The following is a 25444-nucleotide window of genomic DNA, read 5'->3' as shown; positions in this document are numbered from 1 at the left end:
TCAGTGTTAACAGAAAAGCAATACTGCGTGAAAAAATACCGCTTAAATAAATGTGTGACGTACGATGACGTATCCGTTAGGACCGGGAAGCCAAGTTAAGCGATAGTGGGCTACGGCAGCAGACGACCGGCGCTTGTGCCTTTACTAGAAGCACTACATTTCCCGCAGCGCCTCTTCTGGCCTCGAAACCATACATTGGTGGCCCCAAGTTGTGCATAAGGGACTGCGCAAGCTGTTGGTCGCTGCATGGTGGTGTAGGCTGTGTCTACGTGAAATGGACTGGATTCTCTGCTCAAACTGATCATTGGTTGGAAATGTTTATGTTCGGCTAGTTGGAAAAGTTTTTCAGCCATTCGTGGACTTTGTTCTCTAACATCGATGGAATTCCTATGGATGACAATGCGCCGTGTCACAGGACCACAGTTGTTTGCGAATGATTTGAAGAGCATTGTGGACAATTCGAACTAATGATTTGGTCTTGTAGATCCCACGACATGATTCCTATCGAACATTTATAAAGCGAAATCGAGAGGTCAGTTCGTGCTAAAAGTTCTGCACCACTAACACTTGCGCAATTATAGATGGCTGTAGAAGTACCGCGGCTCAATATTTCAGCAGGGTAACCACTTGTTGAATCCATACTACTTCGCTGCACTAAACCGAGCAAAATGAGGTCCGACACGATATTAGGTGGTATCCAATGACCCTCCTCACCTCAGTGTAAGTCGTTAGGCACAAGACGAGACCACTGGACACGATTTGTGTGTGAAAGTGGAAAATTTTATCTTCGACAGCATGTTCAGCCTGTAAGAAATGGGAGGTGTGGTAGTTAATCGTAGCGCGTGGTGTGACGGCAGGCGCCCCTGACCCACCGGCCAACTGCTCGGTGCTGAACCAGACGTCACACTCGGTGGACGTGCGCTGCACAGAGGGCTTCGACGGCGGCCGGCCGCAGGTGTTCCTGCTGGAGGCTGCCGAGGCGGCGTCGCGGCTGCCGCTGCTCAACGTGACGTCACGCGCGCCCGCCTTCCACGTGGGCGGCCTGCAGCCCGGCGTGCAGCTGGTGCTGCGGGTGTCCGCGTCCAGCGCCAAGGGCCGCAGCCGAGCAGTCTCCCTGCGCGCCGCTACGCTGGACGGGCCCGAGAGGATAGCCGGTACGTCACTGAACTCTCTGCCCGCCTCTGTCCGGGGTATCTCACACTATGCAATCTGTTGTAATTGGTAGTCTGGCTATGGAACGTGGCATCGAGACCTAGTATTAAAAACGTAGCACTGGCTTTGGTAATACGAGGTGCATTCAAGTTCTAAGGCCACCGATTTTCTTTCTAGTTAACTACTTACCCGAAATCGATGAAACTGACGTTACTTCTAAACGTACACATTTTTCACAACGCTGACGCCATGATTCCATGGCAGCGGCGAAGGCTTCTTTAGGAGTCTGTTTTGACCACTGGAAAATCGCTGAAGCAATAGCACTACGGCTGGTGAATGTGCGGCCACGGAGAGTGTCTTTCATTGTTGGAAAAGGCCAAAAGTCACTAGGAGCCAGGTCAGGTGAGTAGGGAGCATGAGGAATCACTTCAAAGTTGTTATCAGGAAGAAACTGTTGCTTAACGTTAGCTCGATGTGCAGGTGGTGAAAGAGCACACGTGCAGCCCTTCCCGGACTTTTTTGATGCAGTGCACGAAGGAATTTGTTCTTCAAAACATTTTCGTAGGATGCACCTTCTACCGTAGTGCCCTTTGGAACGCAATGGGTAGGGATTACGCCCTCGCTGTCCCACAACATGGACACCATAATTTTTTCAGCACTGGCGCTTACCTGAAATTTTTTTGGTGGTGGTGAATCTGTGTGCTTCCATTGAGCTGACTGGCACTTTCTTTCTGGATTGGAAAATGGCATCCACGTCTCATCCATTGTCACAACCGACGAAAAGAAAGTCCCATTCATGCTGTCGTTGCGCGTCAACATTGCTTGGCAACATGCCACACCGGCAGCCATGTGGTCGTCCGTCAGCATTCGTGGCACCCACCTGATGACACTTTTTGCATTTTCAGGTCGTCATGCAGGATTGTGTGCACAGAACCCACAGAAATGCCAACTCTGGAGGCGATCTATTCAACAGTCATTCGGCGACCCCAAAACAATTCTCTCCACTTTCTCAATCATGTCGTCAGACCGAGGCTGTTTCGGTTTGTTGTCACACGGTGTTCTGCCTTCATGAAACTGTCGCACCCACGAACGCACTTTCGACACATCCATAACTCCATCACCACATGTCTCCTTCAACTGTCGATGAATTTCAGTTGGTTTCACACTACGCAAATCCAGAAAACGAATGATTGCACGCTGTTCAAGTGAGGAAAACGTCGCCATATTAAGTATTTAAAACAGTTCTCATTCTCGCCGCTGTCGGTAAAATTCCACCTGCCGTACGGTGCTGCCATCTCTGGGACGTATTGACAATGAACGCGGCCTCATTTTAAAACAACGCGCATGTTTCTATCTCTTTCCAGTCCGGAGAAAAAAAATTGGAGGCTTTAGAACTTGAATGCACCTCGTATTTAAAGGAAGACCATGATGGCACCGCCAGTGACTGTTTCCTCTTACAGCCCTTAGCGGCATACAGTGTGCTACGCTTTGTAGCGGTAATTTTACTGACAGTTGTCAAGTTTATGTAACTTAGAGTGTCTGAAATTTTATATGGTTTTAACATTGATTTCTTATGAAGAAATTTATATTACAAGAACATTTTCCTCTAAACTCTGTTCATGCCTTATTAAATGGAATTGTTTAGATCTATTAGTGCAGAAACCCTTTGTATTCTACATCTACATTTACATCCATGCTCCGCAAGCCACCTGAAGGTGTCTGGCGGAGGGTATTTTGAGTACCTCTATCTGCTCTCCCTTCTATTCCAGTCTCATATTGTTCGTGGAAAGAAAGATTGTCGGTATGCCTCTGTGTGGACTCTAATCTCTCTTATTGTATCCTTATCGTCTCTTCACGAGATGTACGTAAGAGGGAGCAATATACTGCTTGACTCCTTGGTGGAGGTGTGTTCTCGAAACTTCAACAAAAGCCCGTACCGTGACTCTGAGCGTTTCTCTTGCAGAGTCTTCCACTGGAGTTTATCTATCATCTCCATAACGCTTTCGCGATTACTAAATGATCCTATAACTAAGCGCTCTGCTCTCCGTTGGGTCTTCTCTATCTCTTCTATCAATCCTACCTGGTACAGATCTCACACCGGTGAGCAGTATTCAAGCAGTGGGCGAACAAGTGTACTGTAACCTACTTCCTTTGTTTTCGGACTGCATTTCCTTAGGATTCTTCCAATGAATCTCGGTCTAGCATCTGCTTAACCGACGATTAATTTTATATGGTCATTCCATTTTAAATCATTCCTAATGCCTATTGCCAGATAATTTATGGAATTAACTGACCTCCTATATTGTAGCTAAATGATAAATGATCTTTCTTTATATGTATTCGCAACACATTACACTTGCCTACATTTAGATTCAATTGCCATTTTCTGCACCATGCGTCAATTGGTTGCACATCCTCCTGAATTTCAGTACAATTTTCCATTGTTACAACCTCTCCATATACTACAGGATCATCCGCAAAAAGCGTCAGTGAAATTCGGATGTTATCCACAAGGTGGTTTATATAGCAAGGGTCCTACGACACTCCCCTGCGGCACACCTGAAATCACTCTTACTTCGGAATACTTCTCTCGATTGAGAATGACATGATGCGTTCTTTTCTCGAGGAACTCATCAATCCAATCACACTATTGGTCTGATAGTTCAAATGCTCTTACTTTGTTCATTAAACGACTGTGGGGAACTGTATCAAACGCCTTGCGGAAGTCAAGAAGCACGGCATCTACCTGGGAACCTGTGTTTATGGCCCTCTGAGTCTCGTGGACGAAAAGCGCGAGCTGGGTTTCAGACGACTGTCTATCTCGAAACCCATGCTGATTCCTACAGAGTAGATTTCTAGTCTCCAGAAAAGTCATTATATTCGAACATAATGTGTGTTCCAAAATTCTACAACTGATCGACGTTGGAGATATGGGTCTATAGTTCTGCACATCGGTTCGACGTCTCTTCTTGAAAACGGGGATGACCTGTGCTCTTTTCCAATCTTTTGGAACACTGCGCTCTTCTAGAGACCTACGGTACAACGCTGCAAGAAGGGGGGGCCAGTTCCTTCACGTACTCTGTGTAAAATCGAACTGGTATCCCGTCAGGTCCAGCGGCCTTTCCTCTTTTCAGCGATTTTAATTGATTTTCTATCCCTCTGTTATCTATTTCGATATCTCCCATTTTGTCATCCATGCGACAGTCTAGAGAAGGAACTACAGTGCAGTCTTCCTCTGTGAAACAGCTTTGGGAAAAGACATTTAGTATTTCGGCCTTTAGTCTGTCATCCTCTGTTTTAGTACCATTTTGGTCACAGACTGTCTGGACATTTTGTTTTTATCCACCTATCGCTTTGATATAAGACCAAAATTTCTTAGGATTTTCTGCCAAGTTAGTACATAGAACTTTACTTTCGAATTCACTGAACATCTCTCGCATAGCCCTCCTCTCACGGCATTTCGCTTCGCGTAATTTTTGTCTGTCTGGAAGGCTTTGGCTATGTTAATGTTTGCTGTGAAGTTCCCTTTGCTTCCGCAGCAGTTTTCTAACTCAGTTCTTGTACCAAGGTGGCTCCTTTCCATCTCTTGCGATCCTGTTTGGCCCATATTCATTTAATGCAAATTGTACGATGGTTTTGAACCTTGTCCACTGATCCACAACACTATCTGTGCTTGAGACAAAACTTTTGTGTTGAGCCGTCAATTACTCTGAAATCTGCTTTTTGCCACTTTTTCTAAACATAAAAATCTTTCTATCTTTCTTAATAATTCTATCTACTGAAGAAAGCGTCGATGCAGTAAAAGCTTTATGTTCGCTGATTCCCTGTTCTGCGTTAACTGTTTCAAACAATTCGGGTCTGTTTGTCATCAGAAGGTCTAATATGTTATCGCCACGAGTTGGTTCTCTGTTTAACTGCGCAAGGTAGTTTTCAGATAATTCACTTTTACAAATTCACAAGATTCTTTCTCCCTGCCACCCATTATACACGTTTGAGTCTCCCAGTCTATATCCGGCAAATTAAAATCTCCACCCAGAATTATAACATGGTCGGGAAATCTACTCGAAATATTTTTCAAATTTTCCTTCAGGTGCTCTGCCACAACTGTTGCTGAGCCAGGGGGCCCATAGAGTCATCAAATTACCATATTTGATCCTGATTTAACCGTGACCTTCACACAAATTATTTCACATTTCGGATCTCCGTCAATTTCCTTCGATACTATTGCACTTTTTATCACTATAAACACGTCTCCCTCTTCACCGTCCAGCCTGTCTCTTCGGTGTACATTCCATTCTGAGTTTAGAATTTCATTAGTGTTTACGTCTGGTTTCAGCCAACTTTCTGTCCCTAGTACTAAGTGGGCATTGTGACCGTTTATTAATGAGAGCGGTTCTGCGACCTTTCTATAGACGCTCCTGCAGTTTACTATTACCACATTAAAATTGTTATTCCCTGTTGCATTTTGCCTACTCCTACCTTGTTGCATCTGAGGAGGCGTCTTGTCGGGCCTAACGAGGGAATTGTCTAACCTAAAAATCCCACATGTGCACTCCACACGTACTCCGCTATCCTTCTAGTCGCTTCCTTCGTGTAGTGCACGCCTGACCTATTCAAGGGGACCCTACATTTCTCCACCCGATAGCGGAGGTCGAGAAATTTGCACCCCAGATCTCCTCAGAATCGTCTGAGCCTCTGGTTGAAGCCTTCCACTCGGCTCCAAACCAGAGGACCGCGATCGGTTCTGGAAACGATACTACAGATAGTTAGATTCCACCCCACGAACTCCGCCAACCGCCTGTATGAGCTGAGGATGACCTCTGAACCCAGACAGCAGGAGTCACTGGTGCCGACATGAGCTACAATTTGCAGTCAGGTGCACCCAGTGCTCTCTATCTCCACTGGCAGGGCCTCCTCCACATCTCGGATGAGACCCCTGACAAGCAGACAGAGTCAACACTGGCCTTCTTCCCCGACCTTTTCTCTATATCCCTAAGAGGCTCCATCACCCGCCTAACGTTGGAGCTCCCAATCGCTAATAAACTCCCTCCCCCCCCCCCCCCCCCCCCCTCCGTGTGCCTGCTCGGACGTTGCTGAAGGAGCGACCTCATGTCCACTCACAGGCAGAGCCCAGCCTCCACATTGACCCTCCGCCTCGTGCGACGCGAACGCCGTTGTACCCGCCACACCCCTTGGGGAGAAGGTGACCCAACCGCGCCCGGTACCCGCGAAGATGTCTCGACAGCAGGGACAGTGTTTGAAGCACGTAACACCTGGGGTGTACCATGCGACGCACCTTACTCCCCACTGCCGCTACACTCCGAGGCAGCATCCTGAAGGCTGCTGACCGCGGCCATCAACACGTTCAGCTGTTCGCGAACAGTGGCCAGCTCCTCCTGCGTCCGTACGCAGCAGTCACACATCCTATCCACCCTAAGAAATCAATTCACTGTAGAGAGTTAATCAACTTTTAACTACACTGCTAATTCACTAAAGGCGGCTGATAGTTGACTAAACTGTGGTTACTAGACACTTCTTGCTGAAAACAATGAAAATAAGCACTACCTGTCTCTGGACTGTATTCAAAACAGACACTAGCACTACTGGCACTATGGCTGACTAAAGGGACTCTCTCTGACTGTATTCAAAACAAACAACACGAAATCTATGGAACACTATTACTAGTACTTCCTAAAAGCAAAAACACACAGTAGAAAAAGTGACAAGTAAGAAAAATACAGTTAATAATTAAATTAACGTAGCTCGCTGCACAGCAGATGTGAAGCAGACGGCAGTTACGACGACACTGGACTAATGTCTGTTAGTCAGCATTACGAATATCTGTATCTAGATGCAGAAATAATATATATCTCGGTTTGTCTTCCTTCCGATTCCTCAGTCATGTTCACCACTAAGTCAAGTAATAGCTAAGAATTAATATTACTTCTGAAAGAACATCTTGATTGTGCTTTGGCTGACTGATTCGCCGAATCTAGGGATTTGAGCCTCATACTTAATGTCTGGTATTTCTTACCTAAGACAATCTTCTAATATTTCTCTGCATTCAATCAAAAATCTAAGCGATCAGGAAGGACGGAACGCTAAATTTATCTACCGACTGAAATCACTATGAATTACATTCAAGTACTCACTGTATTCCCATCAGTACAATGTCTCCATTGACATTGTGCTTCAGAACTCGTTGAAACCCTTGATCATGGAGAGAAGTTGTAAATTTTAAGACTCTTGAACAGCTTGTCTGTGTCATTTCTATAGTTTTAGAGATTTCGTGAATAGCAAAATGTTTTGTACTACAAGAAAATTCTGTTCTTTTGTTTTTCTTTTTTACTGTGCTGTTATTAAGATGAAAAGGTGAACTTAGTTGACGATGATATGTTGACTTTCGGCACGTGCTGCGTACGGCAGACAGCGCACCGTCAATTCAGTACAAAACCTGACAAGCAGGGCGGCGCGGCGGTTGGCGGTGACGCGCCAGTCTGCCGAGCCACTGCTGACGTGCTGGAACTCAGCGCACAGTGACGGCTGGGCAGCAGCTCCCACTGACAGTCGTTCTGATACGCAGTCACAAATTGCGCGCCCTGCCACTCTCCAGCGGCGATGGCTGCACGAGATTGTGTCCGTGGAACGCGTTCCTGTGTTCTGTGTTGGTCGAACCGGTGACACGCTTTCGAAGTGATGGGATAAGCGTGACGTGGGGAGAGGGGGGGGGGTGGAAGAATGGGAAACTAGGTCACTACCGGTTGCTCCATTTAACTTCGGACAACAGGAAGCATCGCATTTTTGTGAGGTACATTTTTTTGTCAGTTAAAGTACTCTTTTAGTTAATATCATCCGCAAGCTCGCAGGTGTGATACACAAGTATTTTCTGTCTTTTTAGGGTTCACAGTCACCGTAATTTAATGAAATCAAAAGATTCCGAGACTCGTAGCTCAAAAACTACTAAAAGTAAAATTCCCGAATAAAATAAAATTAATGTTGCATAATATGTATAGTCATGTAATATTTTTAGAACTTAAATTCAATATTAATCTTCGTCATTTTTCCTCTTTTATCTGAAAAACACCATATCAAATGCAATGAAAGTTTTGCCATATTCTTCAGCATTGATTTAATGACAATGTTAGGAAACTTCCATAATATGTTGAGCAGAGAGCTGCTTAAAAAGAAGCAAATAGAAACAGAGGCAACCCCAATGACTCATAACAAAATCGTTCTCGATCGCCTGCTGTTTATGTTTCAATGCAGCCCATCTCAACCTAAGTGCAGCGTGGACTCAAATATTTCTTATTTAATTATTCTTCCACTTTTCAGTCAAGTGGTTCCATAAAACCTAAAATTCATGTCAACGTGTAATAAAAAGAGGTTCAAGCGCATGTAAGTTTAATTTTTATGCAAATTCTATGTACGCTTAATTCATGAGCAAATGATTTTTAAAATTATAGCAAATTTTTGTTATTTTATTTTTTATATAGTCATCAAAACAGACGTTCAGCTTCAAAATGAGTCACAGTAAAATGAAATCCGATTTAAGGGTATTGAGTGAAACGGTAGACAAATCGTCACGTTCGGAAAATAAGACAAAATTTATCCAATCTTAATCCGTAAAAATATTTAAGAGATAAGTTGACGAAAGTTGTTTTCATTTACAGTAATTGACACATGTCAAAATTATTAATGATGTTGAAAGTGGGATGTCAGTTTTCTCAAAATGGTTCAAATGGATCTGAGCACTATGGGACATAACATCTGAGGTCATCAGTTCCCTAGGACTTTTAAACCGAACTAACCTAAGGACATCACACACATCCATGCCCGAGAAGGGATTCGAACCTGCGACCGTAGCGGTTGCGCGGTTCCAGACTGAAGTGCCTAGAACCGCTCGGCCACACCATCCGGCGTTAGTTTTCTCATTTTTCGTCCGGTTTGAAGTGAAATAGCCAAACAAGCAAGGGTAGCAAAGTTACTTAAAATAGCCTTGAACCGAAAGTTGTTGTGTGCGACCAAATGGACGATATCGCAATAGCATCATTAGAGTCTGAGCCTCAAAAGCTTCAAAAATAACTTGATAGGAAATGTTAGACAGAAAAATGAAGGAAGGACGATAAGGTTGTTACATACGAAGTTTAAGGTCGAACTGCGGAAGAATAGGGAAGGAAATCAGCTGTGTGGTTTGAAAGGAACTATCCACACCAGTTGCCTTTTTGATACAGTGCAGTCTTACCACTGTGCACTTGTCGCGGCTTTTCTTTACTCTCACACCAAGCGCTGTTTTGAATAACATAAAAGATATATCTATCCTCGATCCACCGTGCTGTATTCGGGAGAGGGGAAGGGAGATAATGGTGTTCGACGAGTTTTGCTCGTTCTCTCCGAGCATTGAATTTCCTTATACAGCCTGTTGGAAATTTTAAAATTAAGATCGGGCTCGAAATTTCGTTGTAGTTTGGCTTTTTATAGACTTAGAAGTCATTCGGTACGCAGTAGTTTATAAAAATTTGAGGTTTATGTAACACAAAATGTTTCGGAACTACCAGGTGTTTATAATTAAACTGCAGATATTCACAGAGCTCCTCGAGCTGTAATGCTCGTATGGCAGAGAAACTGGGTAGATATTCTGATGCGTTAATTCGGGACCGATTTATGTTGGGAAAAAAATTAGTTCCAGTTTTGGCTATCAGGTGTAAATCTGTGGCCGTGAATGCGTAAAAGACATTTAGAAGTGTTTCAATATGTAATGGAACAGGAACGGGACGTGGTCAGAAAGGACCAAACAAGTGAGAAAGGTGTAATGTTGGTTTCATTATTAACCCAAGTTTACATAGTTTGTTCACCATGAGCACCGGTGAGATGCTGCATTTATAAAACGACCTGATCAATAGCTGATCACAGCTGTTCTGGTGGACTCTCTACTGGCTGTCAGATCAGGTAGTGACCTAACAAGTCCCTGGAAAACGCTTTATTTTAGATATTCCCAGGACGAAAAGTCACATGGATCCAAATCAGGTGATTTTGCAGGCCATGCATCTGGAAAACCTCTGGAGATAAAACGTTCGTGAAAGATAGCATTAAGCAGATCTTTAACTGGGGAAGTGACATGAGGTGTTGCCCCATCTTGCTTGAAAACTACTTCCAAGCAATTGCACTCTTCCAAAGCAGCTATCACATGCTGTACAAGGTGGTATCGATAGTGTATCTGGGAATCTATGCCACATGCTTGTACATCGTTAACAGTCCGCAGTGGAGCACCATGTCAAACGCTTTTCCGAAATGTAGGAATATGGAATCTGCCTGTTGCCCTTCATCCATAGCTCGCAGTATATCATTTGAGAAAAGGGCAAGCTGAGTTTCGCACGAGCAATCCTTTCTGAAAAGCTTCTTATTCGTAGACATAAGTTTGTCGGTCACAAGGAAATATATTATATTGGAACTCTGAATATGGTGAGGAATTCTGCAGTAAACCGATGTAATTTTGCGAGTCCTGTCTTTTACGCTTCTTATATGGAGCTTTCTTCCAGTCGCTTGAGACTTTGCGCTGGGCGAGCGAGTCGCAAAAATGCAAGCTATCTGAGTCCAATAATAAGACAGGAAGCAGCAGGGCCAAACATACCCAGCTTGTGTGGAACAATGTTTATTAGCTTGCACAATTTAAATATAATAAAACATAAATTTCACAACCTCACAGGACCACAATAAAATATTTCCTTAAATCCCTGTTAAAATCTGCGTAACAAATGCACAAAACATTAGGAATTTTTCTGTTGCTGTAAATACTTAATACAGTCAAAACTTGCCAAACTCTGAACCCGCAAGACTATCTTGTACAATGACATCTGTTTTGCAATATAAATTTATACTAAGGTATAACGTTAAGGCATATATAAGGCACACCAATAACAATCATGCAACTTCTAGAACTTCAACGCTCGTCTATGAAGACGCGGGGCACACGAACTTGTGACTAAGGAATAATCGAACTCATCCCAGTACAATTAGGCACTAATTAAGTAACAAACAATTAATAAAAAACAACGCCTCAGCATCTCTACATTCCCTGAGAACACACACACATGAAACCTTCCTTTACAAAAATTAAACTTCACACTCAGCATATAAAGTACAAAGGGCTGATAAGAGAATAGTGAATCAATAAGGCAGAGCCTCCAGCAATCTAATCAGGCCCTAATCACTGAGTGAAACCCCGGTTTACAGGTTTAAATTTATATTTCGAGCGAAAGGTGCATCCACTAAGGCGGCGGAGGAACAACCTGCAAAACTTAAAGACCTGACAGAGGCAGGAACAAAGGGAAGAGCAATACCCAACTTAAGAACGAGATCGAGATAGAAGGCCGGGAACCTGGAGCCTGGTCTAGTGAAACACAGTTCCACTGTCAACGGCGAAGTCGTCAGCCACAGGTGCCACGTCCCACCGTACTAGATGAAATATACTGCGGTTCGCACGGCTGAAATATAAATCAACTAAAACAGCACACTTGCAATTGCATATTCACATTACATAGAAGAATAAAACATACCAAACCAGGAAAGCTCACCCCAAAAAAAAAATATTTCTTTAACTCAACACCTACGAGTTGTTTTAGACACTGAAATACACGCATAAATAAGATTGTTGCTTGAAAGGTAATGGGAACAGCTGAGTATTGCTTTAAACGGGTAGGAACCCACCAGAACTACACTTTCATAGAACCTGATGTAGTTTTACGAGACAACATCGTCCTTCGTTAAGGTGCAAATTTTGGTACTTAATGACCAAGATTACAACAATTTTAGATATACCATCACTCAGTAATATTGAGCCCAACGCGTTTCGGTACATAGAGCTGCAGGTTTTTTTTTTTTCTCAAGTGGTAGAAATCGAAGATGGAAAGCCCAAGCCCCATTATCACGATTGTGTGACAATCTAGGCATATAAGACTCGTCAATAAAGACAACTTAAGGTAACCGTTAATACAATTGCATCTATTTAAGTGAAACACACCATATGCCCTTGCGAACGGTTAATGCCAAGCAATGCTCCGGTAAGTTCCTCTGCTCAAAATGGGCTGCGTGGCGCGGAAGCCAAATACTACGCCTCGTGCCGGTACCCGAAACATCTCCGCAGTCTCCGGCCGCAGCGCTCCGCGCAATGAGCATGCGTACCAAGTAAGGGCCAACCTCCCGACCGTGCTGTAACCACAACCGACAGACCACATAGTGAGAGCTGCTACCTCCAATCCGAAGGACTTAAATAGCCCAAACCGCTATGAACAACTCACTCGCAGCTGGCCAAAGCGAAATAGATGCAAAGATGACAACACTACAAGAAAGGGCTACTGGCGCCAGCCACGCGACATATCGCTAAGTAAGGGGCTTGAGTTTGGTTGTGACTTCCATTGAGGGAAGTATTGGCGCAAGACCTCTAGATCAGAAGCTAGGATGACTTCATTTGTTTCAAAGGTTTTGAGTTGAGTAGATACTGCTCAGTCGTTCGTATAGCCAAACCTTCTCCGACTGTGATGGGGAGCAAGACAGGAGCAAGTAGCGCAATACTACGAAGTAAGATTCGAGCTTGAGTTGGACAGTGCCATTGAGTCGTCGGGTATGAATTGTATAATATCTCCCACAACTCTCACATCACTTTAATGCACTAACACGCTCGCTGAAGTTACGTTCGGTGCTTTAGTATAGCGTAGCACGGGATATGCGGGGGTGATGTAGTGAAGTGCTGGTGGTTTCTGCCGTTGGCAGGTGAGCTGCGCCAGTTGGAGCTGTGGCACTTGGTGACCGTGCTGGCAGGGGCAGTGGCGGGGGTGATGTAGTGAAGTGCTGGTGGTTTCTGCCGTTGGCAGGTGAGCTGCCCCAGTTGGAGCTGTGGCAGTTGGTGACCGTGCTGGCAGGGGCAGTTGCGGGGGTGATGTGGTGAAGTGCTGGTGGTTTCTGCCGTTGGCAGGTGAGCTGCCCCAGTTGGAGCTGTGGCAGTTGGTGACCGTGCTGGCGGGGGCAGTGGCGGGGGTGATGTAGTGAAGTGCTGGTGGTTTTTGCCGTTGGCAGGTGAGCTGCGCCAGTTGGAGCTGTGGCAGTTGGTGACCGTGCTGGCGGGGGCAGTGGCGGGGGTTATGTAGTGAAGTGCTGGTGGTTTCTGCCGTTGGCAGGTGAGCTGCCCCAGTTGGAGCTGTGGCAGTTGGTGACCGTGCTGGCGGGGGCAGTGGCGGGGGTGATGTAGTGAAGTGCTGGTGGTTTTTGCCGTTGGCAGGTGAGCTGCCCCAGTTGGAGCTGTGGCAGTTGGTGACCGTGCTGGCGGGGGCAGTGGCGGGGGTGATGTAGTGAAGTGCTGGTGGTTTTTGCCGTTGGCAGGTGAGCTGCCCCAGTTGGAGCTGTGGCAGTTGGTGACCGTGCTGGCAGGGGCAGTGGCGGGGGTGATGTAGTGAAGTGCTGGTGGTTTCTGCCGTTGGCAGGTGAGCTGCCCCAGTTGGAGCTGTGGCAGTTGGTGACCGTGCTGGCGGGGGCAGTGGCGGGGGTGATGTAGTGAAGTGCTGGTGGTTTTTGCCGTTGGCAGGTGAGCTGCGCCAGTTGGAGCTGTGGCAGTTGGTGACCGTGCTGGCGGGGGCAGTGGCGGGGGTTATGTAGTGAAGTGCTGGTGGTTTCTGCCGTTGGCAGGTGAGCTGCCCCAGTTGGAGCTGTGGCAGTTGGTGACCGTGCTGGCGGGGGCAGTGGCGGGGGTGATGTAGTGAAGTGCTGGTGGTTTTTGCCGTTGGCAGGTGAGCTGCGCCAGTTGGAGCTGTGGCAGTTGGTGACCGTGCTGGCGGGGGCAGTGGCGGGGGTTATGTAGTGAAGTGCTGGTGGTTTCTGCCGTTGGCAGGTGAGCTGCCCCAGTTGGAGCTGTGGCAGTTGGTGACCGTGCTGGCGGGGGCAGTGGCGGGGGTGATGTAGTGAAGTGCTGGTGGTTTTTGCCGTTGGCAGGTGAGCTGCGCCAGTTGGAGCTGTGGCAGTTGGTGACCGTGCTGGCGGGGGCAGTGGCGGGGGTTATGTAGTGAAGTGCTGGTGGTTTCTGCCGTTGGCAGGTGAGCTGCCCCAGTTGGAGCTGTGGCAGTTGGTGACCGTGCTGGCAGGGGCAGTTGCGGGGGTGATGTGGTGAAGTGCTGGTGGTTTCTGCCGTTGGCAGGTGAGCTGCCCCAGTTGGAGCTGTGGCAGTTGGTGACCGTGCTGGCGGGGGCAGTGGCGGGGGTGATGTAGTGAAGTGCTGGTGGTTTTTGCCGTTGGCAGGTGAGCTGCGCCAGTTGGAGCTGTGGCAGTTGGTGACCGTGCTGGCGGGGGCAGTGGCGGGGGTTATGTAGTGAAGTGCTGGTGGTTTCTGCCGTTGGCAGGTGAGCTGCCCCAGTTGGAGCTGTGGCAGTTGGTGACCGTGCTGGCGGGGGCAGTGGCGGGGGTGATGTAGTGAAGTGCTGGTGGTTTTTGCCGTTGGCAGGTGAGCTGCGCCAGTTGGAGCTGTGGCAGTTGGTGACCGTGCTGGCGGGGGCAGTGGCGGGGGTTATGTAGTGAAGTGCTGGTGGTTTCTGCCGTTGGCAGGTGAGCTGCCCCAGTTGGAGCTGTGGCAGTTGGTGACCGTGCTGGCAGGGGCAGTTGCGGGGGTGATGTGGTGAAGTGCTGGTGGTTTCTGCCGTTGGCAGGTGAGCTGCCCCAGTTGGAGCTGTGGCAGTTGGTGACCGTGCTGGCGGGGGCAGTGGCGGGGGTGATGTAGTGAAGTGCTGGTGGTTTTTGCCGTTGGCAGGTGAGCTGCCCCAGTTGGAGCTGTGGCAGTTGGTGACCGTGCTGGCGGGGGCAGTGGCGGGGGTTATGTAGTGAAGTGCTGGTGGTTTCTGCCGTTGGCAGGTGAGCTGCCCCAGTTGGAGCTGTGGCAGTTGGTGACCGTGCTGGCAGGGGCAGTTGCGGGGGTGATGTGGTGAAGTGCTGGTGGTTTCTGCCGTTGGCAGGTGAGCTGCCCCAGTTGGAGCTGTGGCAGTTGGTGACCGTGCTGGCGGGGGCAGTGGCGGGGGTGATGTAGTGAAGTGCTGGTGGTTTCTGCCGTTGGCAGGTGAGCTGCCCCAGTTGGAGCTGTGGCAGTTGGTGACCGTGCTGGCAGGGGCAGTTGCGGGGGTGATGTGGTGAAGTGCTGGTGGTTTCTGCCGTTGGCAGGTGAGCTGCCCCAGTTGGAGCTGTGGCAGTTGGTGACCGTGCTGGCGGGGGCAGTGGCGGGGGTGATGTAGTGAAGTGCTGGTGGTTTTTGCCGTTGGCAGGTGAGCTGCCCCAGTTGGAGCTGTGGCAGTTGGTGACCGTGCTGGCGGGGGCAGTGGCGGGGGTTATGTAGTGAAGTGCTGGTGGTTTCTGCCGTTGGCAGGTGAGCTGCCCCAGTTGGAGCTGTGGCAGTTGGTGACCGTGCTGGCAGGGGCAGTTGCGGGGGTGATGTGGTGAAGTGCTGGAGGTTTCTGCCGTTGGCAGGTGAGCTGCCCCAGTTGGAGCTGTGGCAGTTGGTGACCGTGCTGGCGGGGGCAGTGGCGGGGGTGATGTAGTGAAGTGCTGGTGGTTTCTGCCGTTGGCAGGTGAGCTGCCCCAGTTGGAGCTGTGGCAGTTGGTGACCGTGCTGGCAGGGGCAGTTGCGGGGGTGATGTGGTGAAGTGCTGGTGGTTTCTGCCGTTGGCAGGTGAGCTGCCCCAGTTGGAGCTGTGGCAGTTGGTGACCGTGCTGGCGGGGGCAGTGGCGGGGGTGATGTAGTGAAGTGCTGGTGGTTTTTGCCGTTGGCAGGTGAGCTGCCCCAGTTGGAGCTGTGGCAGTTGGTGACCGTGCTGGCGGGGGCAGTGGCGGGGGTTATGTAGTGAAGTGCTGGTGGTTTCTGCCGTTGGCAGGTGAGCTGCCCCAGTTGGAGCTGTGGCAGTTGGTGACCGTGCTGGCAGGGGCAGTTGCGGGGGTGATGTGGTGAAGTGCTGGAGGTTTCTGCCGTTGGCAGGTGAGCTGCCCCAGTTGGAGCTGTGGCAGTTGGTGACCGTGCTGGCGGGGGCAGTGGCGGGGGTGATGTAGTGAAGTGCTGGTGGTTTCTGCCGTTGGCAGGTGAGCTGCCCCAGTTGGAGCTGTGGCAGTTGGTGACCGTGCTGGCAGGGGCAGTTGCGGGGGTGATGTGGTGAAGTGCTGGTGGTTTCTGCCGTTGGCAGGTGAGCTGCCCCAGTTGGAGCTGTGGCAGTTGGTGACCGTGCTGGCGGGGGCAGTGGCGGGGGTGATGTAGTGAAGTGCTGGTGGTTTTTGCCGTTGGCAGGTGAGCTGCCCCAGTTGGAGCTGTGGCAGTTGGTGACCGTGCTGGCGGGGGCAGTGGCGGGGGTTATGTAGTGAAGTGCTGGTGGTTTCTGCCGTTGGCAGGTGAGCTGCCCCAGTTGGAGCTGTGGCAGTTGGTGACCGTGCTGGCAGGGGCAGTTGCGGGGGTGATGTGGTGAAGTGCTGGTGGTTTCTGCCGTTGGCAGGTGAGCTGCCCCAGTTGGAGCTGTGGCAGTTGGTGACCGTGCTGGCGGGGGCAGTGGCGGGGGTGATGTAGTGAAGTGCTGGTGGTTTCTGCCGTTGGCAGGTGAGCTGCCCCAGTTGGAGCTGTGGCAGTTGGTGACCGTGCTGGCGGGGGCAGTGGCGGGGGTGATGTAGTGAAGTGCTGGTGGTTTTTGCCGTTGGCAGGTGAGCTGCCCCAGTTGGAGCTGTGGCAGTTGGTGACCGTGCTGGCGGGGGCAGTGGCGGGGGTTATGTAGTGAAGTGCTGGTGGTTTCTGCCGTTGGCAGGTGAGCTGCCCCAGTTGGAGCTGTGGCAGTTGGTGACCGTGCTGGCAGGGGCAGTTGCGGGGGTGATGTGGTGAAGTGCTGGTGGTTTCTGCCGTTGGCAGGTGAGCTGCCCCAGTTGGAGCTGTGGCAGTTGGTGACCGTGCTGGCGGGGGCAGTGGCGGGGGTGATGTAGTGAAGTGCTGGTGGTTTCTGCCGTTGGCAGGTGAGCTGCCCCAGTTGGAGCTGTGGCAGTTGGTGACCGTGCTGGCAGGGGCAGTTGCGGGGGTGATGTGGTGAAGTGCTGGTGGTTTCTGCCGTTGGCAGGTGAGCTGCCCCAGTTGGAGCTGTGGCAGTTGGTGACCGTGCTGGCGGGGGCAGTGGCGGGGGTGATGTAGTGAAGTGCTGGTGGTTTTTGCCGTTGGCAGGTGAGCTGCGCCAGTTGGAGCTGTGGCAGTTGGTGACCGTGCTGGCGGGGGCAGTGGCGGGGGTTATGTAGTGAAGTGCTGGTGGTTTCTGCCGTTGGCAGGTGAGCTGCCCCAGTTGGAGCTGTGGCAGTTGGTGACCGTGCTGGCAGGGGCAGTTGCGGGGGTGATGTGGTGAAGTGCTGGTGGTTTCTGCCGTTGGCAGGTGAGCTGCCCCAGTTGGAGCTGTGGCAGTTGGTGACCGTGCTGGCAGGGGCAGTTGCGGGGGTGATGTGGTGAAGTGCTGGTGGTTTCTGCCGTTGGCAGGTGAGCTGCGCCAGTTGGAGCTGTGGCACTTGGTGACCGTGCTGGCAGGGGCAGTGGCGGGGATGATGTAGTGAAGTGCTGGTGGTTTCTGCCGTTGGCAGGTGAGCTGCCCCAGTTGGAGCTGTGGCAGTTGGTGACCGTGCTGGCAGGGGCAGTTGCGGGGGTGATGTGGTGAAGTGCTGGTGGTTTCTGCCGTTGGCAGGTGAGCTGCCCCAGTTGGAGCTGTGGCAGTTGGTGACCGTGCTGGCGGGGGCAGTGGCGGGGGTGATGTAGTGAAGTGCTGGTGGTTTTTGCCGTTGGCAGGTGAGCTGCGCCAGTTGGAGCTGTGGCAGTTGGTGACCGTGCTGGCGGGGGCAGTGGCGCTCCTGGTGGGCACGGCCGCAACCATCGTGGTGCGCCGGCACCGCAGGCACCAGCAGAGCCAGCGCCGAGACAGCGCCAGCCACAAGCAGGGGTCCGTCTTTGTGCGCGACCCCGAGGACCCCGACGTGGTTCCCCAGAGGACGCCGGCCACTTCCAAGGGCTCACCCACCGTGCCCACCTGTGAGTACCTTCCATTTTGGATGGCGGTCATTCAAGCCCCTGCCGTCCCATCCAGACTTAAGTTTTCTATTGTTTACTTCCTTCTACCTTTTTTACGGTTCCATACCTGTCTTTAAAACGAAATTTCTTTAGCATCAGAATGTTATCCGTTTTTCTGTTTGTTAAGGACCATTGATGATGGTGATGCTGATGATTATATTTGGATTGTGGGGCGCTCAACTGTGCCGTCATCAGTGCCCTTACAAAGTCCCAATTTTTACACTGATCCATTTTTTATACACAGTCCAATGTAGTCACTGTCACGAATTAATATGATGATGGTGAAATGATGAGGACAACACAGACACACAGTCCCCAGGCAGAGAAAATCCCCAACCCGCTCAGGAGTCGAACCTGGGACACCATGATCCACAAGCAGCAACGCTAGCCACTAGACCACGAGCTGTGGATATTAAGACCCCTTTATCTCACGAATAGGTAGAAGTACCAAGTTAAAATGAAGATCACATACAAATGATTACAGTTCCTTGGAAGTCTGAAAAAGTTAAGCATCTAATTCAAGTCAGTCAAAAGATTTTACCATTTAAGTCACACATTTCGATACTTGCAACCTACTCATCAGACCCTATAGGATAATTCCCATTGACCTATAGTCTTGATATTAGACAAGAAGCAAGATGCCACGGTATACGTAAAGGAAAAAGATCCCGAAATTGTTAATTTTTAATTATTTCACATAAAAATATTCTCTTTTGCCATAGATTTATAACCTGTCTGTCTGTCCATCTGACTCACGCATGAGTACAGGTAGCAAGGTGATATCTATACCATGTACTAAGGTCTACGACCATTTGATAGGGTAAAATATTTATTTAAGCTTTTAACTCAGTGCAATCGAAAGACATGGACATTTATGTCATATTTTAATACCCCGAAACTAACTGATCAAACCATGTTAGGTGCTTCCTCTTGACCTAGAATGTGAAATTGGACAAGAAGAAATGTTTTAAAGTACAACAATCGGAAAAAAATCCGAAAGTTGTTCTAATTTTATCACTTTTTTCCGTCAGTCCGTTTACCAATCTTTATAGGTATCGAAATCTGACTAAAACTGGAAACAAGTTCAACAAAATTTTGTGCAAAGGACCTAACTTTGCTCAGAAAGGATTGATTAAATACTTTTTTTGGAGGAGTGTTTATTGCTATGAGAAGTAGTGTACCATGTAGTGAAATTGAAGTAGATATTTTCTGTGAATTAGTAAAGGTTTAGTTTGTACTTGACAACTCCAGTAACTTAAAATAGGATACTTTTCCGACCCCTTGACTAAGATGATACAGTTGCTGAACAACACAAAGGGAACTTCAGTCTCATTTCAAGCAGGCACCCCAATGACACACTTATAGCTGGTGGTGAATTCCATCCACCCTCGACATGTTGGCGAAATTATCTGTTTGAATTTGGTGATAGGCATAAAACGTCATCCGAAATCATGGTGAATGCTTTCTCGAAACATTGTTTTGACCTTGTAGTTCAGGAGCCCACTCGAAATGTAAATGATTGCAATAACTTACTTGATTTCTTACCAACTCTTAATCTTGAACAAATTGGGAGCATCCTGACGGACACAGGGATTAGTGACCATAAGGTTGCTGCAGCGACATTCAGATACACTTGCCCGCCGCAGTGGCCGAGCGGTTCTAGGCGCTTCAGTAAGGAACCGCGCAACCGCTACGGTCGCAGGTTCGAATCCTGCCTCGGGCACGGATGAGTGTGGTGTCCTTAGGCTAGTTAGGTTTAAGTAGTTCTAAGTCCTAGGGGACTGATGACCTCAGATGTTAGGTCCCATTGTGCAAGGAGCTATTTAAACCATTTGAATCAGGCCCACCAGAAATAAAAGCTAAATACATATATTAAAATTCGCTTGACGCATTTCGTAAGTGACAGTCTCCATTACTTCCAATCTGGCTATGTAACTGTAAGCCAGATGCGGCTTAAATTCTAGAAATTGTGTGGACGGAAAATGGGAGATATGTACCATATAAATTAATGAAAGATGGTACTGATCCCATTGGTACACAAATCAGATGAAAATACTGTTGCAGAATCGACGAAAAAAGCATACGCCTGTTAAGAGAATACAAAATCCTAAGAGTGCCAAAGTTGTACAGAAACTCGAAATTAAGCGTGAACATCAATGAGAGATATTTTTACTAGTTTCTACAACACACACGCGAGACAGATCTGGAAAGAAAACAAAGAGATTCTGGTGAAAGGTAAATCACACCAGCGCAAGGGGCAACCAATACGTTCACTGTGCGATAACAGTGGTGATGTAACTGGTGACAGTTATTAAACAATTTTTCCGAAATTTCTTCACCGAAGGAGACGAAGTAAATATCCTAGAATTTGAATATAACTGTAGTGTGAATAACTCAGAAGCAGATATCCTTGGTGTACGAAGCAGCTTAAATCACTGAACAAAGCCTAGGTCTCTGGTCCATACTGTATATCAGTCAGATTCCTTTCAGAATACGCTGATACAATATTTAGATATTTAGCAACCGTATACAACCAATCGCTCGTCGAAATATCCGTACCTAAAGACTGGAAAGTTGCACAAATCACACCAATACCCAAGAAAGGAAACTGCAGTAATCCGCTGAAACACAGACCAATATCTTTAACGTCCACTTGCAGTACAATTTTGAAGCATATTCCGTGCTAGAACATTATGTATTACCTCCAAGATTTAATGACAAACGGCCAACACAGATTCATAAAACGTTCTTGTAAAGCACAACTAGCTCTTTATTCAAATCACATTTCGTGCGTGTGGATTATTGTCTCACCTGGGTGACTGGATTCTTGATTTTTTCTCAAAAAGGTCACAATTCGTAGTAACTGAGGGAAAGTCACCGAGAAGAACAATGCGCCATCCGGCGTTCCCCAAGGAAGTGTTGCAGGCCATCTGCTGTTCTGCTCTACATAAACGATGTAGGCGAAAATCTAAGCAGCCGTCTTAGATTGTTTGCAGATGATGCTGTCATTACCCGTCTTGTAAAGTCATCATATGGTAAAAACCTATCTCAAAATTATTTAGTCAAGATAACTGTAAGGCGCGAAAAGTGGCAGTAGACTCTAAATAATGAAAAGTATGAAGTTATCCAAACGAATAATAAAAGGAATTAACTAAACTTTGCTTGCTCGACAAATCATTTAAATCTAACATCTGTAAATCGAGATGAATACTTAGGAACTACAATTGCGAATAATTTAAACTATAACGGTCTCATAGACAATGTTATGAGGAAAACAAACCAAAGACTGCAGAGCACTTAGAAATGCAACAGGTCTACCAAAGATAGCTTTCAACACGCTTTTCAGCCCTCTTCTAGACTGCTGCTGTCCAAATGGTTCAAATGGCTCTGATTACTATGGGACTAACTCCTGAGGTCATCAGTCCCCTAGAACTTAGAACTACTTAAACATAACTAACCTAAGGACATCACACACATCTATGACCGAGGAAGGATTCGAATCTGCGACTGTAGTGGTCGCTCGGTTCCAGACTGAAGCGCCTAGAACCTCTCGGTCACTCCGGCTGCAGTGTTGGTGTGTGGTGTGGCATCCACATCAGACATCTCTGACGAAAGATATCGGAAAAGTTGAAAGAAGGGTAGTTCATTTTGTATTATCTGGGAACAGGTGAAAGAATACCACTGATATGATACTCGGATTGGGGATTCAGTTATTTAAAACAAAGGTGTCTTCTGTTGCGGCAGGATCATCTCGTGAAATGAAAATCATCAACTTTCTCCTCAGTGTGTGGGAACAATTTTTTGGCGCCTACGTAGAGAAGGAAGAATTATCATCATGTTAAAATAAGACCAATCGGAGCTCACACGGAAAGATTTAAGCATTCGCATACCCGCGCGTTTTCCGAGAGTGAAACGGTAGAGAAACAGCTTCAAGGTGATTCGATGAACCCTCAGTCAGACCCTTTATTGTGAACTGCACAGTAATCTTGTAGACGTAGGTGTAGATGGTGATCACTGAACATCTGACGTTGCTCACTCCCCTTACTGCACTGTGTGTTTTAGAAAGCCTGGTGACAACACTAAAAACGGATAACAGCAATACACTCTGGTGGCCGTCGTACCTGTCACAGTGAGCGGCAACTCTTAATTATTTCTCGTACACGCTGATGGTATGTAAGCGTATGATAACTACATTGACATCCGACCGTGTTCTCTGAGTGATTTACTTTTATGCCAGTCAGTGTATAGGGATAACCTTTATGAACATCAGTTCAATAAAGGAAGTCACCTATATCACAATGTCATTGCTGTTGAAGTGAACACAACAAGAAAATGGAGCGAGTCCTCGTGCCAGAATTGGATTTTCTTGTCTACACCATTCCCTATGCCTCCGCATGCGCTTTAATGTCGCTCATTCTGATCGTTGTTATGCGAAATATTTGATGACGGAGGAAGAATTTTCTTCACTTACCTATTTTCTAAACTTTGCCAATAGAGTTTCGAAAAAACTACGTTGCCCTTATTGCACTGGTTGTCGTGGAAGTTCCCCCAGCATTTTGGTTACTCCATCATAAGGGCCACACCGTCATGTTACGATCCGAGCAGCACGTCTCCAAAACTGTCTGATATGTGTTACCAGTCTTACTCGATAGCAACTCCAGAAGGCTGGAACAGTATAACTAATACGAATAATAATAGTGTCTCGTAAGCCATTTTCTTCTCAGACGCGCTACGCTTCCCCAGAACACTTCCAACCAGTCTAAGTGTTCTACATGGCTTCGCTAATGCTGACTTTACGTAATTGTTCAATGTCACATCGATCCTGTATACTACCCAAAAAATCTAAATAATGTGTCATGATTTAGATGTTTACCATTAATCCTACACACATCAAAAAAGTTTTACATTACCCCAGTTCCCAGAACAACTGAAGATAGGCGTTGACTGTAGATGCTGTATCACATAGACAGTCCCTTTGCTGTTCAGAGATGTCCAAATATGTAAACAACCGTGCTTGAGCAGCGGAGGGGGTTCAACAGCCGATCATTTACGGTCATTCCACCAGGAAGGAGGTACACGGCGTGTGTTGTCTATAGCTCAACCATTCCTGGACGGCTATTACCGCGGTTTTTTTGTTTTTAAATGTTTTTGTATTTTTTTCTTTTTTCCTTTTTTAATTTTTCTTTTTTTTAATTTTTTGGATGTCCTTTATGAACATGGAACTACAAAAAAAAACCAAAGTTCCACCGCCACTTTTCATCCCAAAACAAAAAAAATCTGATCCACTTCAGGCGTTGGCACCTAATTAAAACTATCCCAGAGAGCTGCCTATATACCAGGTGAAAGATGGGAAATCAAGGTTACGGCTATCCTTACAAACTAAACAAAATCTTCCTTTTTCTGAATTTTATTTTTATTTATATTGTTATTATTGTTTTTTTGTTTAGTTTTGTTGTGTATTTGATCGGAGGCCTTCTGCGCCCCGCTAGTAATATGTTGAGTCACGTCTTCTCGAAACTGATGTGTTCCGTTCAATTGTTCAGAAATGTTCATTGGTTCAAACAGGAAACCTTCTTCTCTCTTGGCTTAACACATTCTAGCTTCGAGGCGGGTCGTGGAAAGCACTCCCAAGGAAGTTCGAAAAAAATTTTCTGTGTTTTGGGTGACGGACTACGACATAACGACGGTCATTGAGGTATGTCAAAAACCGAGTACAGAGTCTACAGTTTGTCCAAATAGGTAGTGAATGGCATGTCCGCGAATCCAATTCACAGCATTGGTCTTTGTCCGATGAAAATAGTCACGTTCCGGAAATAATCATGAAAGGGGAGTAATCCGATCCGGAATGTCCCGCGTCAGAAAAGCCACAATACGACGAATCAAGTGCCAAACCTCCGCCGCCGGTCCGCAAACAAACCTATGTTCGTCGTTGTCTGGCGCTCCGCACGTGGAACATAGAGGTGATTGGGCGAGGTGGATACGATGAAGGTGAAATTGGTTGATTTGCCTTCCATTTACAGTTAGGTACCAGACAGATTGAACATTCGGTTCGACCACGTCCGCATTGTTGCTTTGTGCCAGGAAGGGCTCTCAACCAGGGTAGTGACCAGGCTCTCGGAGTGAACCAAAGCGATGTTGTTCGGACATGCAGGAGATACAGAGAGATAGGAACTGTCCATGACACTCCTCGGTCAGGCCGCCCAATGGCTACTACTACAGTGGATGAGCTTGGAGTAACATTGACAGCAACGCCATCATGTTGAATAATGCTTTTCGTGCAGCTACAGGAAGTCTTGTTACGGCTCAAACTCTGTGCAATAGGCTGCATGAAGAGCAACTTAATTCCCGACGTCCATGGCGAGGTCCATCTTTGCAACCACGACACCTTGTATCGTGGTGCAGATGCAGCCCCCGAATGGACTGCTCAGGATCGGCATCATGTTCTCATCACCGATATGCCTTCAACCAGACAATCATCGGAGACGTGTTTTGAGGCAACCCGGTTAGGCTAACGCCTTAGTCACACGGTCCAGCGAGTGCCACAAGGTGGAGGTACCGTGATGTTTTGGGGTGGCATTATGTGGGGCTGACGTACACCGCCGGTGGCCATGGAAGGCGCTCTAACTGCTGTACGATACGTGAATGCCCTCCTCCGCCGATAGTGCAACCATATGGGCAGAATATTGGTGAGACATTCGTCTTCGTGGACTACAGTTTGCTTCCCCATCGCGCACATCTTGTGAATGACTTCCTTTAGGATAACATCGCTCGACTATACTGGCCAGCATGTTCTTCAGACATGAACCTAATCGAAAGTGCCGGGGATGGATTGAAAAGGGCAGTTTATGGACGACGTGACGCACCAATCACTCTGAGGGAGTGGGACAATATGGACCAACAGTGCCTTGATGAACCTGTGGGTAAAATGCCATGACAAATACAGGCATGCATCAATGCAAGAGGATGTGCTGCTCGGTATTAGAGGTACTGGAGTGTACAGCAATCCGGACAACCACCTCTGAAGGTCTCGCTGTATGGTAGTACAACATCCAATGTGTGGTTTTCATGAGCAATAAAAAGGGAGAAAATGATGTTTATGTTGAGCTCTATTCCTATTTTCGGTACAAGTTCTAGAGCTCTTGCAACCGAGGTAATGCAAAACGTTTTCTGATGTGTGTATAATCGAATATTGTCGTT

General features: G+C 47.5%; 1 protein-coding gene across 1 annotated transcript in view; it reads left to right on the top strand.

The window, feature by feature from the left end:
- The window catches only part of LOC126267020 (nephrin-like), a 191922-nt gene that overhangs the window by 156665 nt on the left and 9813 nt on the right, over positions 1–25444 (top strand). The window contains exons 11-12 of the mRNA XM_049971793.1: positions 858–1154; positions 17969–18208. Of these exons, the coding sequence (XP_049827750.1) occupies positions 858–1154; positions 17969–18208 (537 nt within the window). The remainder of the gene's footprint in view (positions 1–857; positions 1155–17968; positions 18209–25444) is intronic.

This window comes from Schistocerca gregaria, chromosome 4, assembly GCF_023897955.1.
Source record: "Schistocerca gregaria isolate iqSchGreg1 chromosome 4, iqSchGreg1.2, whole genome shotgun sequence".
In the NCBI taxonomy this organism is placed as follows: domain Eukaryota; kingdom Metazoa; phylum Arthropoda; class Insecta; order Orthoptera; family Acrididae; genus Schistocerca; species Schistocerca gregaria.
The sequence above is the reverse complement of the archived record's forward strand: the minus strand, read 5'-3'. Positions and strand labels throughout refer to the sequence as shown.